This window comes from Antechinus flavipes, chromosome 3 (genome assembly GCF_016432865.1).
Source record: "Antechinus flavipes isolate AdamAnt ecotype Samford, QLD, Australia chromosome 3, AdamAnt_v2, whole genome shotgun sequence".
Classification (NCBI taxonomy): domain Eukaryota; kingdom Metazoa; phylum Chordata; class Mammalia; order Dasyuromorphia; family Dasyuridae; genus Antechinus; species Antechinus flavipes.
Window position 1 is genome coordinate 331,537,093 of NC_067400.1, and position 16,053 is coordinate 331,553,145.

General features: G+C 34.3%; 1 protein-coding gene across 1 annotated transcript; it reads left to right on the forward strand.

Moving 5' to 3' along the window:
• The first annotated feature begins 217 nt into the window (after positions 1 to 217).
• On the forward strand, positions 218 to 15,795 carry MRPS22 (mitochondrial ribosomal protein S22). The gene is given in 9 exon segments (XM_051985638.1): positions 218 to 233; positions 236 to 445; positions 3,441 to 3,604; positions 4,159 to 4,323; positions 8,699 to 8,842; positions 9,657 to 9,740; positions 11,682 to 11,827; positions 14,322 to 14,430; positions 15,666 to 15,795. Coding segments are annotated over 9 exon segments (1,134 nt in total). The 3' UTR covers positions 15,762 to 15,795.
• The last annotated feature ends 258 nt before the right edge of the window (positions 15,796 to 16,053 follow it).

Consider the following 16,053-nt stretch of genomic DNA (forward strand, 5'->3'; position numbering starts at 1 on the left):
TTCGTGTCAAAGATATTTATTGAATTGAAAATCCCAATCTTTACTCCTTAGTTTTCATCACCAGTCCCTACTTTCCAAAAGCCTGCAGGGCATTTTTCAATAAATTTTGTACAATAAATTGCATTTCTCGGACGGAACATTAATCTTCGAGTGAACTCCAGTCACTTTTCCCTTCGCTCTTATGCCCGCCCCTTCACTCCCGACTACATTTCCCAGCATGCCTCAAGACTTTTTTGGCGTGACTTAGGAAGTTGAAGCCTTTCGTAGCCGGGGCAGGTAGCTGGCGGAGTGATGGCGGCTTTCAGAGTGCCGGCTTCCTTTTGGCTTTGCCGAGCGGCATCTCGGGGCACGGGACTTCTAAGGGTCAGACCCCGGCTCCCGTTTTCGCCCTCGCCGGGGGCTTGCGGGACAGCACCGTCTTGTCGTCGGGTGGGCTCCGAGGCTAGTAAGTGTTTCCTGGTCCCGGGCTCATGCCGGTCCTCGCTGCCCCGGTTAGTCTGTGCTCAGCGCTGCCCGGGTCGTCCGCGGGAGGCTCTGCGCGCTGGCGGGGCTCCGGGTTCGAATGCCAGTCCTGCAGCTTCCGAGCTGTGTCATGTAATTTGGAGGGAATCCGTAAAGTGAGGTCGGAGCAAAAGTCCTGAGCTGGTTTTTTGCGCAGCCTTTGAATGATTTTTCTGAATAATGTTTTTAATCCGTAAACTATTTAGGATAGCTAAAGAAACTAATTATATTGAAATACAACGTGTCCTAAAAATCTTAGTGCAGTGATAAGCTTCAGTTGCTTAAAGTGAATATAATAGTATCAAATTGCACTGGGGACGTGTTGACCCGGAGAAAGAAAGGGAGGAAGGGAGGGGGTTTACAGATCTCAGGTTAGAAACCCCTGGGTTCTAAGATTGTTCCTGAGTGATCTGTTCTCCATTGAGGGCCAGGAACGTTTACTAAATGTATATGTCTTGGTGTGGGAGACGAGAAAGATGAAACCAGACATAAGCATTCTCTGCTGGAAGGAAAGGGGGGGAAATGTTAATGCATCCCATGTTACGTACAGTCAGAATCAATTTCATTTTATGGTTGAGGAAATATGAACTGAGGCAGGTATAATTGTCACAGGGTTGCACAAGTAGTTAAATAAGGGAGGTAAGATTTGCTCCTCCATCTCCAAATCTATTGCTCTTTTCATTAAACCATAACATACTAATTTTAGACTATTTCTTTTTCTCCATTCTGTGAACACATAGGATTGGTATTAGACCAAGGTATTCTTGGTCACTTATGAAAAGCTTTCTTTGTGGGTGACCCCATGGACCCTCACACGCTAGGCCTTTCTATTTTCCATTGTCTCTTGAAGTCTGTCTCAGCTTCTATCCATTAGCTTCCATATCACTATCCATCTCATCCTCTGCCATCTCCTTTTACTTTTGCCTTCAATCTCTCCCGACATAAGCATCTTTTCCAATGAGACCTGCCTTCTCATTATCTGACCAAATTATTTTAAGCTCTCTCCTAATTGAGTCAATCTCTACTCTTAAAAATCTTCTCCAGCATCACTTTGAAAGTGTTGATTCTGGAGCAGCTAGGTGGTGCAGTGGGTAGAGCACCAGCCCTAAAGTCAGGACGACTGGAGTTTAAATCTGGTCTCAGACACTTAACACTTCCTAGTCGTGTGATCTTGGGCAAGTCTCAACCCCAGTTGCCTCAGCAAAAAGAAAAAAAAAAAAAAAAAGAAAGTGTTGATTCTATACTTAGCTTACAATGTAGTCCAATTCTCACAGCCATGTGTTGCTAGTGGAAAAATCATAGCTTGAACTATATAGACCTTTGTTGACAAGGTGCTGTCTCTATTATGCTGTCCAGATTTGCCATAGCTATTCTTCTGAAAAGACTCTTTTAATTTCATGTCATTGCCTGCATTGATCTTTGGATCTAAGAAGATAAAATTTGGCATTGCTTCTTGTTTTTTTATCCTTTAGTTTGCCAGGAAGTGGTGGGACCAGAGGCCAACATCTTATTTATTTATTTTTTGGGGAGAGATGTTAAGCTTCAAGCCAGCTGTTACACTCTTCTCTTTCACCTTCATTAAGAGGTGAAATTTTTCACTTTGCTATCAGCTTATCTGAGTTTGTTGACATTTCTCCTGACAACCTTAATTTCAGCTTTTAATTCCTCTAGCCTAGCACTTCTTATGATGTATTCTGCATAGATTAAATAATGTGATAGTATGCAGTTTTATTGAACTTCTTTTCTAATATTAAACTCATCAGTTATTCCATGTTTGGTTCTGTTGCTTCTTGGCCCACCTGCAGGTTCTTCAAGAAACAAGTAAGATCTGGTTCTACCAATTCTTTGAGGGCTTGCTTTGTTTTGCTGTGATCCACAAAGATTTTAGTGCAGTCAGTGAAGTAGAAGTTTTAGTGGAACTCCCTTGCATTTTCCATAATCCAAAAAATATTGATAATTTGGTCTTTGGTTCCTCTGCTTCTGAAAACCAGTCTGCTTTTCTGGAAATTTTAAGTTCACATCTTACTGAAGTCTAACTAGCAGAATCTTAAGCATAACTTTGCTGGTAGGTGAAATGAGTATAGTTGTTTGGTAATTTGAACATTCTTTGGCATTGTCCTTTAGGAGTGGGATGTAAACTGATCCAGTGACCATTGTTGAATTTTTCAAATTTGCTGGCATATTGGGTAAAGTACATTAATAGCATCATCTTTTAGGATTTTAAATAGTTCAGCTGGAATTTCAACCATTTCACCAGTCTTACTTTTAATAGTGCTTCCTAAGATCCACTTAATTTCAGTCCTAAGAATTCCTGGCTTTATATCAGTGACATTGTGCTAATTGGTACTGTTAAGATCTTGTATAGTTCTTTTGTGTTTTCTTGTCACCACTTCTTAATCTTTTTTACTTCTGTTAAGTCTCCACAATTTTTATCTTTTAGCATGCTCATTTTTGCATGGCATATTCCCTAGAAGTCTTATTTTCTTGAAGAGATTGCTTATTTTTCACATTCAATTATTTTCTTCGATTTTTTGCACTCCTTTTTATGAAAACCTTTTAATCTCTCCTTTCTGTTCTCTGAAATTCTACATTCATTTGCGTATATCTTTCTCTTTCCTCTTTCCTCAGCTATTTGTACAGCCTCATCAGACAACTATTTTGCTATCCAGTGGTACATTGAAAAATATATAGGTATAGTGGCTTACCACAAAATTATAACAATAGTCTTCTTTTCCTTTGATATAGCTGAATAATTGACCTACATGGATTCACAAAATTGCTTTGCATACCTTTAGGTAGTAGGAATATGAAGGTAGATATTTTTGTGGGCTTTTGTTTCTTGAACTTCATATTTTTTATTGACGTGTTTGTTTAGATGCCACTTGTATACTTTTGTGGAATTTTGTTAGTTTGTATTTAACTGAAGTTCATTTTGATAGGCTCATGTTGCTCGGATACAAAGAAGCCAGAATTCACAGATGAGGAAGTTCAAAATATACTCACCAAAATGACTGGTTTGGATTTACAGAAGGTTTTTAAAGCAGCTAAACAACCACTCAAGCCACCAACATATAAGCTAATGACAGAAGCACAACTGGAAGAGGTAATCAGATTTAAATAAATGTTACCAGGAAATTTGAATTGAAAATAATTTAGATTATTTGGTGCTCTAATGATTTTTTTTTTAAGATTTTTTTTGATGTATTTTGGTTCTATGTCATCTAAATTTCTCCACATATCCATAGCCCTCTTTCAAGAATGATAAAGAATTTTAAAATTCAGCAAGATTAAATAGTATACCAACTAAGTCAGACATATATAGTATTTTGTACCAGTGGTATCAAGTTCAAGAAGAAATGAATTGTTGAAATGAAAAGTTGCCTCTTTTCTTGAACACATTCCTGCTTTTTATATTCATAGTTGATACTAAAAGCATATTCACACAAAGAGATAACAAAACCTACTTACCAAAAATTATACTTGTGCACATGAAAAGAAAGTTTTGATTTGTAGCAGAATTGCTTTTTACAGAATTTGTTGTCATTTTCAACAACTAATTTTCAGTTTTGAAGTTAGTAAATCAATGTTTTTGATTGATCTTCTGGGCTACTTCATTGTTCAATTACTAATTCTTGAAAAACATATTTTATTTTGTAGGCCACAAGACATGCTATCGAGGCAGCTAAAGAACGGTTAAAAATGCCTCCTGTGCTGAAAGAACGACAGCCTATAAATGACGTATTAGCAGATGATAAAATCCTTGAAGGAACTGAAACTTCTAAATATGTGTTTACTGATTTAACATATAGCATTCCACATCGTGTGAGTACATCTCTTAAGGACCATTATTTAGAGATTTGATAGGCAGTCTGGGGCTGAGATTTGGGAATCAGTGTCATTTGATCTTACTTTTTACAATATATAGCCAGACCAAAATTAGTAGAACTGTGTTAGTTCACTAGTAAAAAGAGCTTATACAGCCTTTTGGTTTCTGGATAATTAGAAAAGTATAATAGATTCAGAAAGCAAAAATTGAATCCATCTTAGAGTAACCAAATGAATCTTGCTGTAATGACTTAGACTATTATGTATTCTCTTAACATTAAAGATCATGGCAGTCTCAAAATTGAGAAGTAAAATGTACAGAAGCTTCAAGAAAAAGATATTTTTTGAGATTTCAACTCTAGTTAAGATTGAGGGACTCTCATTTTATAATGAAATCCAAGAGAGTACAAATCTTTATAAATTAAGTCTAGCCTATAACTTTTCTTCATACATGGTACAAAAAGCTTGGACAACTAGTGATTAACATCACTAAGAAGCAATAACCCTGATAGATAAAGTTGAGACAGAAGTTTTATAAAGGAAAAAATTGGCAAAGGAAGGAATAATTTTCATTGTTGACTCAATCAGAAATCCACCTTGGGCAGTTGAAGCTTTTCCAGAATATAGCTTTTTTTTTTTATTGAAAATTCATTTATGCTTTCTAAAAGTCCTTATATGTTCTATCTATCTTAGAAATTTCATGCTCTATAGAAATAGTCTTTTGCTACTATTGCTTTTGCTAAAAATAAAACTTTTCAAAGAAATAGTGATTCTGTAAGTTGAGATGTTATTTTTTTTAAATTTCTGTTTAGGCTATAAAATAATTTTGAAAGTAGGAAGGATTAAAATTCATTATATAGTGGAATCCTTTATAGTCCTCAAGTAAGGAGAACATGATTAATATCCACTGTATACATTAAATGTGTTGAATCAGGCATGTAGAAGTTAGGTTTCAGCAATGACTTCAGCATAGCATAGGCAATAATAGAGTACTGTATAAATGAAAACAAAGTATCCAGAGCCCTTTGAATTGGGATCTAGATTCTATAACTGAATGATTCAAGTTATAAGTGGTATAATTTAATACTATTATCTAGTAATATGACATTCAGAAACTGATTTCTATTTTAGGTTTTAAATTGCCCAAATATTTAGGTAAAATGACTAAAATTCTTTTTTGAGAAGTTGTGCATCTTTAGTGTACCTTTTTTCCTATTTCATGGAAATTTGCTAGGATAGCTTTTGATTGCAAACCTTTAAAACTCTACTTAGAATTTTTTAAACCTTTGAGAATTTAAGCATCCATAGCATAGCATAGCAATAGTCATTAAACTATCTAGAAAGAATACAAAGAAATCCCTCTCCTTCACTGCCAATTGGGGAGGTAAAATAATATATAAAAAGTTAAGTAAAACACAGGTGATAGGAAAAGAAAGTATGTTATTTATTGCCAAATAAGTAGTATAAACAAGATATGCTTTGAATGCCAAGAAATCCCTGTTGGCTAGAATGGGACAGCGTAGTTTGGAGGTGAGAGGAGATAAAATCAGAGAGACCATTTTCTCTAAAATTTATTAATGTGTGTAGCTCAGACAGTATCATAAATTATAAAAGACAAAATCCTTGGAGTTATTTATTTCATTATTTCTTGAACTTAATAAGTAAGTGATTTATTAATGCCACTTTGGGTGAGAATTGAGAGGTGATTATCAAGAAACTGAACAATTTAAGACTTATGTGTAAGTAAAGATATCACCCTGCTGTTGGTTCTCTTTGAAAATGAAATATGAACAAGAACATGTTAAGAAAATAGACTAATTGAAACCTATAATCTAAAATTTTACCATGGAAATCAATCCACAAAGAATGGATAGCTTGAAAGTTTGCACAAACACAGAGAATTCCTATGAGGAAGAAAATAAGGAGAGCAATAGGGATATAAAGTGAACAGATGTGAAACTCTAAACTCTATAGTCCTTCTTCCACCATGACAATACAGGCTGTTCCTTTTGTTGGGACTTCACTCCCTCACTTCTGCCTCATGTAATCCCTAGCTTCCTCAACATTTAGTCTACATGCCATCTCCTATGGGAGGCCATTCCTATCATTAGTAATCTCTCCACAAATTCTTATGTTTAACTTAACCTATTTATGTGTTATCTCCCCAATACTTTTTGAGGTTAGGGATTGCTTTTTGTTTTGTTTTTGTGTCATGAGTACCTAGGATGTCATTAGAATCAAAACCAGATAACTGAAGGTAAAGAGAGTGGTGAGTTCTGTAAGAATATTGTGAAGAATACCTAAGATGGAGAAATTGGCCACAGGCCTTGGTTTCTACTAAGGAAAGCAAAAAACTTTTTATTTATGTTAGAAACAAGGTTAAATAAAGCATATGTCTATTGTTCAGAATCTTTAAGATGATGATATGAAGAAAATAGAATTATGTTAATTATATATATATATATACACATAATATATATATGTAACATAATATAATTATTATATTAACTATTTGCTTCAGTTTACTAAGAAGAATGATTTTCAAAGGGGAAAGCATAGTAATAATTTATCAGAAGTTGAACCCAAGGATAAATAAGGAGATGGTAAGAAAGTACCTACATACCATCAGTGAGTTGCAGTCACTAGGCAAACTATATCCTAGAATATCAAAAGAACTGACAGATATTTTTACCAAGTGGGTGAGCTTTTTAAAACCTGGGAAATAGAAAAAATATTAAAACACTGTTGTCCTGTTGTATTCAGATTTTTATGATCCTATGATCCAATGCCCATGGGTTTTTCTTTGAAAAGGTACTGGAGTGTTTTGGAGATTTTCTTCTCCAGTTTTATGAAGGGAGGGTTAAGTGACTTGCAGAAGGTAACACAGCTAGTGTCTCTGGTCAAATTTGAACTCTGGTCCTTCTGACTCCAGTACTCTATCAATTGTACCACCCATGTCAGCCCTCCTTTCCCCCATATTAAAAAGACTAGAAAAAGATACATTTGACTTGATGGCCAAGGCATTGTTTGTGACTATTTGGAAAGTAACAACATCTGTTTCACAAGAATTGATCTTGCTAGATTATCTTCATTTCCTTTTTTTTTTTTTTTTTTTTTTGGCAAGGTTACTAGATTGATAGTAGCAAATAGAAATATTGCAACATAATATACTTAGATTTCAGCAGAGCGATATAATCCTTTGTAGCAAATGTTGGGTAACTCTTACAATTAGCAGATTGTTTACTGAATATCAAATAACTAGGGATACAAAAGCTAAAGTCAAATAGTGTTTGCCCTCAAAGAGCTAAAATTCTCGGTGTATTCAGAACTAATTGAATGAATGCAAAGAATAGCTAATGCATTTTGTAGGGAGTGATAGAGTAAAATATCCCTGGCATTTGTTCTTGGCCTTTTGCTTTTCCATTATTAGTGGTTGAAGGCATAATTGAAATGCTTATCAAATTTGAAGGTGACATGTCATTGGGAAAGATAGCTAACAACTGACAATTCAGGATACAAATAAGATCTTTATGGGCTAGAAAAATACGTCAGCTAATTAAATGAAATTTGAAAGGACGACTAGTATTGCATTGCATCTGGAGCCTGTAGTATATGAAGTTCAGTTGAAGGATGGTAGCATGATGAAGAGAAGATTTAGGAAAATGTGATAACTATCTTCAAATATAGGATGCTGTAATATACATTCTTATTAAGATATGGATTGAGGAAGGTAATTTCTTGAGGCCCTTTTCAACTTCGTGATCTTCTGACTCTATGAGAAAGAAAAATAATAGGGAAACTAAATTTAATATTAAAAACATTCAAATAAATATTAAATTGTACTCTGGTTGTATCATTGGGGCTTTATAGCAGTAGTCCTTAAAGTGGATCCCTGAAGGTCTTACTGATTTAGAAAACCACAAATTAACATTATCTCTCTTGTATTATATTTTTATTTATTTTGTTAAACATTTCCCAATCACTTTTTAATCTGGTTTCAGCTTCACTCAGGATTTTTGTTATCTGAGTTTGATACCTCTGTTTTACATTACCATTATTTTTTAAGTTAAACCAATTTATTTGAGCACTTATAATACAAAGGATAAATAGATATTTTATTTATTACGTTTACACTTGGAACATTACTTATAAGTTATATGAAATACAAATGCTAACTGAGGAAGAAAAATAAAATCTTGCTAAGTCTTTGTCGTTTTAAAAATAACTACATTGCTTTTTAAAATAATTACACTGATTGATCTTTTACAAAAGACGTTGTTGACTGTAAATTAGTTTAGTAAAGAAATTTAATAAGAAATTGAAACCAAAAATAAATCTCTAAATCTCACCTTTGATTTGTTTTCAATCATAGGAGCGTTTCATTGTTGTAAGGGAACCAAGTGGTGTTCTACGCAAAGCTTCCTGGGAAGAACGAGACAGAATGATACAAATCTTTTTTCCAAAAGAAGGTCGTAAGGTTTTTCCACCACTAATGTTCCAGGAAGAAAATCTCCAGGTAAACTGACTTATCTCTGTCTCTCTGTAGCTAGTCTCTCCATAGCATCTGTGGATCTATGTTGTTATATAGATCTGCATCATGAGAAACTGCAGCAAATGTGGATTATTGCTCAGCTGTCTGTATTCTGTTTATGTAAGCATTTTAATTAGTTGATAATCATTGCAGTTATAGTCCTTATCACAATTTTTAAGACTTTTTTTAAATTTCAAAAATAGCCACCAATATTGTCAATATTCACATAATCTCACATCACTCATATAGCTTTGGGATTAGTATCCCCAATATGGGGCCAAATGTGTAATCTACAGACTCCAGTTTAGATCCTGACTCTGAAACACACTAGTTTTGTAATCATATAAAAACTAGAGGTTTTTAAACCTCTGATTCTCCATTTTAAAAATTGGTAATTTGCATTCCTTACCCCTAGCCATTGTTGTAAGGAAATTATCTTAGTTTTAGAGAGCAATACATTTTTTTTTGTCCCAACCTGTGATTTCCTACTATAGTAGGAAACTCATAGTGTGAACATTTCCCACTATTGCAGATCAATAACTTATTCATAATATATTGTTTTAGGGAATTGCCTGGGACACTGATGGACAAAATTATTTCTCTGTGGTGTGTCAGTGACAGTCTTGAATCCTTGTGTAAGACTAGCCCTTTATTCACGGTATCACACTGCCTTTTGAATTCTTAATATTATTATTTTAGTATGTATATATTTGAGTGCAAATACAAGTCATTGAGTTAGAGCAGTTCTTGATCGGCTCTGTTCCTTTCTTAATATAACTGATCTGTTGCATTGTTCTAGACTTTGTTCAGTCAGGATCGTCATGAAGATGTGCTCAATCTTTGTGTTGCACAGTTTGAGCCAGATTCAGCTGATTATATTAAAGTGAGTATGTTCAACAGTTTCAGAAATGACATGGAATCTGCTTAAAATATCATATGTAAGCATCTGAATTCCAGCAGTGCTTGGTTATAAATTTCAGCAACAAAGAAATTGTCAGTGATTTAGAGCTAGGACAAAGTTACATTTACACATAAAAATTCAAAAATATGTGGCATTTGCCTTCTGACTTCATAATGTTTGGCTTGGATATTTTACAATTTAGGCTACCTTGGCAGCCATCTACTCTAACCGTCCCCCACGTGATCTCCACTGCAGCATACCCAGCAAGTGTATGCCCCCCAGAGAGGAGAACCAACCAGCTCTTGAGGCAGCCCATTTCACTTGGAAAAATTCAAGAGTTAGAAATCTTTTTCTGATCTCAGACATGGAAAGGGGCCAAACAAAGCATCTTTGATCTTATTTTGGATATTTGAATATTATCATGTTTCCCTCCTAAGTTCTTCTTTTCTCAAGTCTCATTATTCCTAGTTTAAGGTAACATGGAATAAGGAAAACAACCAGAAGACCTGGGTTCAAATAGTACTTTTGTAGCTTACTATGTGTGAACTTGGGCAAGTCCCTTATTCTATCTGGGGTTCAGCATTATTTGTAAAATGAAGAGTTTAGGTGAGATGATTTCCGGGATCCCTTCAGCCCTACATCTATGATTCAGTTATCCTGTCACCTTATTATCATTTGACATGGACTCGAGATCTTTTGATATCTTGGTTGCCTTATAGATATTCCCTAGCTTATTAGGATCCTTCCTAAACTTTGCCACTTAGAATGGAACAGAGTGCTTTATAAATAAGACCTAGCCAGGGCACCACTGTTCTAAATTTTCCAGTTCTGATTTTGCTGTCCATTGTGTTAGCTCTCCCTCCAAGCTTTGTTTTATCTCCAAATTTGATGAAGGTGCCATCATTGTTTTTCTCATTGTCAATAAAATTTTTAAACAACATGGCCAAACAAATCCTTGGGGCAGTTCACCAGAGATAATGACTTTAAAGTTTTCATTGAACTAAGGTAACTACTCTTTGAGTTGTGTTATCATCTAATCCTCATCTCTTTTCTACAAGAGTTGTATGAATTATTTTGTAAAGCATTTTGCTGAAATCTAGGCAATCTCCAGCTATAGCAACCCTGTCATCTGTTCTTTTTGATTACTGTCCCTTTGTCTAGATGATAAGCAACCATCTTTTTAAGGAATTCCATTTATTTATTTATGTTTTATTGTTTAGACAATGGTTTTATTTTTTACTTATGTTTAGATGTTTTTTTTTAATATCAATACTTTTTTTTTAATTAAAGCTTTTTATTTCCTTTTGTGATTTAATTTCTTAATTCTTAAGTGTTTCTCATCCCATCTGGGCTGACCTGCTATAGAATTTTAGCCCAGAAGTGTTTCTGACTCCAGAGTGCCATCTTTTGTAGTTGTTTTTTTCTTTTTGTTTTTTTTTTTGTTTTTGAGAAATAATTGGAGTTAAGTGACTTGCTCAGAGTTACATAGCTACTAAGTATTAAATGTCTGAGTTTAAATTTGAACTCAGATCCTCCTTATTCCAGAGCTAGTGCTCTATCCACTGCTATTAGCTGTCCCTATCTCTTAATTTTTTGATTATAGGAAGCCAAAAAGTTATTAGTTGTTTAATTTTTGTCAGAAAGCTCTAGCAGATGTCAGGTAATTGAAGTCAGTCCCCCAAGCATAGCTCAGAGATTAACTAACTTGTCTATAGTTACATGGCTAGTTCGTGGCAGATGCAGATCTTCATCCCAGGTGTCAGGACTGATACTAGTTTTCTGCTTCTTCATTTACAAAATGAGGATATTAATATTTGCATTATGAACCTCAGAGGAAAGTGCTTTGTTAATTAGTGAAGCATTGCATAAATATGAGCTTTTATCATTATTACCATTATAAATATATTGTTTTATTATGAGTAGGTTCATCACCAGACATATGAAAACATAGAAAAGCACAGTAAATATGACGTTTTGCGTTCAACAAGACACTTTGGGGGAATGGTGTGGTATCTGGTAAATAAGAAGAAGATTGATGGTTTGCTGATTGACCAGATTCAGAAAGATTTGTAAGTAAGCTCTTTTGTAAGCAATTGACTTTTTCTATAGAGACATTAAAGTAAATCTTTTAAGTAGGATGTTGTTTCCTTTCACAGGTGATTGTATTTTCTGTTTTGCTTGTTATTTGTTTATAACATTCAGAGTAATCAAGTACAAGGGACACACAATAGTATGAATAGAATGAAGTATTAACTTCAAACCAGTAGGTATGATTATGGAATATTTGAACAAAGTTTAATATAAAACATTGTGATAGCTTTTATTTCACTATTTTTTAGTTTCCTGATAGGATCTTTGTTGAAGATCTTCAATTAAGGGCAATTATCTCCTTTTGGAGGTAGTTTCTCCCACTTTAGAATAGTTCTTAAGAAAAATCGCATGAAGTATATTTGAGCTTTATCTTAGGCAGTATGGTTGCTGGTGCTCTTTACTACAAAAATAAAGCCATATCAGATTTATTTTTGCTTTGTATAATTTAGAGTGCTTAATTGCCCTCCAGATATAATGATTTTAAATGGAATTATTGTTAGATTCTTTGGGAAAAATCAATAAATACAAGTTCTCCTAATTTTAAAATTGAACTAGATAATAATATGTCCCTTATATTTCAGTAGCCTTTGTATGGGAACATACATTAGTCTGAAAGAGAGAAGAACTATTTAGTTATTTATTTATTCATTCATTCTTTCATTTATTTATTTATTTATTTATTTATTTATTTATTTTTTGCTGGGGCAATTAGGTTAAATGATTTGCCCAGGGTCACACAGCTAGGAAGTATTAAATGTCTGAAATCAAATTCAAACTCAGGTTCTCCTGACTTCAGGGCTAGTGCTCTATCCACTGTGTCACCTAGCTGCCCTGAAGAACTATTTCTTGACATGTCCTTTGGCTTTTCTCAGACGCACCAAAATATTATAACAGGAAAAAAAAATTAGAAATTTTCTTTAAAACTCCAGTTCAACAAGTTAGCAACTTCAAAATTTTTTTTTCATCTTTCTAGAAACTTTCTGTAGGGCAGGAAAGTTTACAATAACCATATAATAAGTAGCCTGGTCTTATCTTAGGGGTTGGGATTCTCATTTTGAAGAGCAAGAATGATCTGAGTTATTACTGCTCCTAGATAGTGTGATTAGGTGTAGTGGAAACCAGAGAATTTTAAATGTTGGGGAAAAATTTTACTTTTCTAAAAAAAAAAAAAAAGTTACTGTGTCCTTGAGTTTGCCTTCCATAGATAGTATAAGCTTTGTGCTGTAAAGAACAGTAGCTTCTGTGTGGATACCTAGGGCTGTAATCACCAGCATTATTTCTTGGTGCCTTGGTTTCCTCATCTCATAGAATTAGAAAGTCAAGAGGTGAAAGGAATCATAATGATCATCTGATCCAATTGATTGGTCCAACTCCTTTATTTTAGAGATGAAGAAACTGAGATCCTAGAAATCATTGACAGAGCTGAGGCTGAGACCTGGGCTTTTGAAAGCCCATTGCTTTTTCCATATAAAAATGCAGTGTATTTGGCAAGGGAAAAAAAAAGAAAAAGAATAGTTTGGATAATTCATGAACCATTTCATTCAATGAGTACATGCCATTGAATAATAAATTAATAGAAACCTTTATCTGCTCCATTTCCCATAAGGATGTTGTGAGTGGGGCAGGGGAGTGGTGGAAGGAGAGAGAACTCTATCACCTTGTTCAGATAAGGCATTGGTCCAGCTCCACTTCACCCCGGCGATTAACCCAGACCTTCCAGCTTGCCCTTGTCTCAACGGTACAGATGTTTGCCAACTTAATTTCTTGCACTTGGTGCACAATTTTTAAGAGATTTTATAAAGAGAAGATAATTTTGATTAATGAACATTTGGCTTCTGTGATGACTTTAGAACTTAACCCCCTACACTGGATGCCAGTATACCAAATCACATTTTTTGCCAAACGAGATATAAGCCGTTTACAAATCGAAAGCTAGGAGGGAACCGGGAGGACCATCTAGTTAGATCTTTATTTTACCAGTTAAGAAACTGAAGCCTAGAGAAATTTACTGACTTGCTCAAGGACACAAGTACTATTAGAGGAAGTTCCAAGCCATGTACATGGGCAATGAAGTGTTCATCTCTAAGACTTTGTCCATTTTTTTACCAAAGTAAAAGCAGATGGATGGCATATGGTGGTTGTGGAAAGGTACCTGTGTTCATATTTACATAAGAAACTAAGGGACAAGTGATATTCAGGAGCATTTACCTCCTTCCCCTCTAATATTTCTCCTCCTCTCCACCTTCCCACCCAACTGCTAATCTCTTATGAAATGTGTTCCTACCATCAGTGCTGGTGCTTGGTTGTATATTTAAATAAAAACAGTATTTTAATAGGAAAACCTAAAGCATGAAGTAATATTTTTTATTGTTATGAATGACTAGGTCAATGTTAAATGCTGATTTGTAGAATATCCAGCTTTCATACAAATTGTGGGAGTTGATTAAAACATAAAACATAAAAAATTTTCAGAATGGATGATGCAACAAGTTTGGTCGTTCTGTATCACATGCTCCATCCAAATGGACACTCAGCCAAGCAAGCTAAAGAACAAGGGGCTGAGGGATTGGACTTAATTAAGGTAAGTTATATTATTTCTTGTCTTCAGCATGTTAATTATTAATCAACAGTTTCAAATAGCTTAAGTATTTTAGAGACCACATTTTAAAGCCACTTTAGAAAGGGGGTGGATTTTTGTTAATTTGTTGCTCTTAAGACTTGATATTTCAAAGGCACTGGTTAGTATTTAAGTGGAGAAATATAAATATCAATTTGAATATTACAAACATATATGTATGTATTCTTCAACCCAGTGGCTGAAGTTTGCTAAGCTGGAAGTAAGTACTGAGTAGTACTTCTTCACTATTGTCATTGAGCAATAATCTGGAGTCATTAGGAGACTTCATGTATGCTTGGAGGAAGAATGTGAAAGGGAGGAGAGAAGGAGGAGGCCTTGTGTACTAAGCATTTTCTAATTGTGCTTATACCATAATTCAACTCTGTTTGAATGCATGTTTCTTCAGGTAAAAGTAGACATGAGCATTGAGAAAGAATTTTTGTATCACTCTAGTGATACTTGTACAATTTAACAAGATGGATCCTATTATCTGAGCTACATTAAGGAAAGAAAAATGACCACAGGGATCTTTGGTAGAAGGGCAGTGTAATCTGATATAGTGGAAATAATAGATTTAAGTGCAGAAGAACTAAGTTTAATTTCTGACTTTGCCTTTTAATAGCAGTAACTTTGGACAAGTCACTTTACCTATCTGGGACTCAGTTGTCTCATCTGCAAAATGAAAGTAATGAGATTTATATACAGTTACCATGCAGGATAGTATTCTTAGCAATCCATTGTAACAAATGATTTTTCTACTTTTCCTCTTAAAAAAACAAGAGGAAATCAAAATGAATTATAGCTTCTTTACAACTTATCTTTTGATGTGAAAGGTTAGTCCTCCATCAAATCATGATTAATAAAGTGGTGTTACATAATGTCTTCCAAATTCTTGGAGTCCATAGTTTAGTTTTTAATTCAGTCTGAAGGCAATGGCTTGTTGCAATATGTTTACTTTTTTCTTTTCCTCTTTCATTTATGAAGAGCCATCACTGTAGTACTAGAATTTAGAACAAGTATTCCTTAATAATTTGCCTGTGGAGGCTGGGAGCAGGTAACTTGCTCTGTTAGACTTAAAATAGTAAACTGAACCTTGTTCATGGAATCCTTTAAACATTCTAGAAGCCAGAAAATGTGGAAAAAAAATAAAATCCAAAAATAGATATAATTTTCTAACCTTTATTTCTCCTCCCAAATAGGTCTTTGCCAAAACAGAAGCACAAAAGGGAGGATACATAGAGTTGACTTTACAGGCTTACCAAGAGGCATTAAGTAGTCATTCTGCAGCTTCCTGAAGAAAGTACTTAAATAAATTTTCTTTTTATTAAATATTGTCATGATTTGTCTTGGTTTCACATTGAAAAGAATGTTATAAAAAAAGTCAAGGTTAATTGTATCAAGTTAATTCTTATTAAAAAGTTGCAGATATTTTCTGTCAAGTTAAAAAGGAAAGGAAAATCTTACATAATCTTTTTCATGTCCTACCAGGAGAAAACTGATACTTGTATTTCAGCGGTCAAAAAATAACAAGGATAAAAAGATATTGAGAAGTTCTTTGTTGATTATTTACTGTAAATCACTATAAAG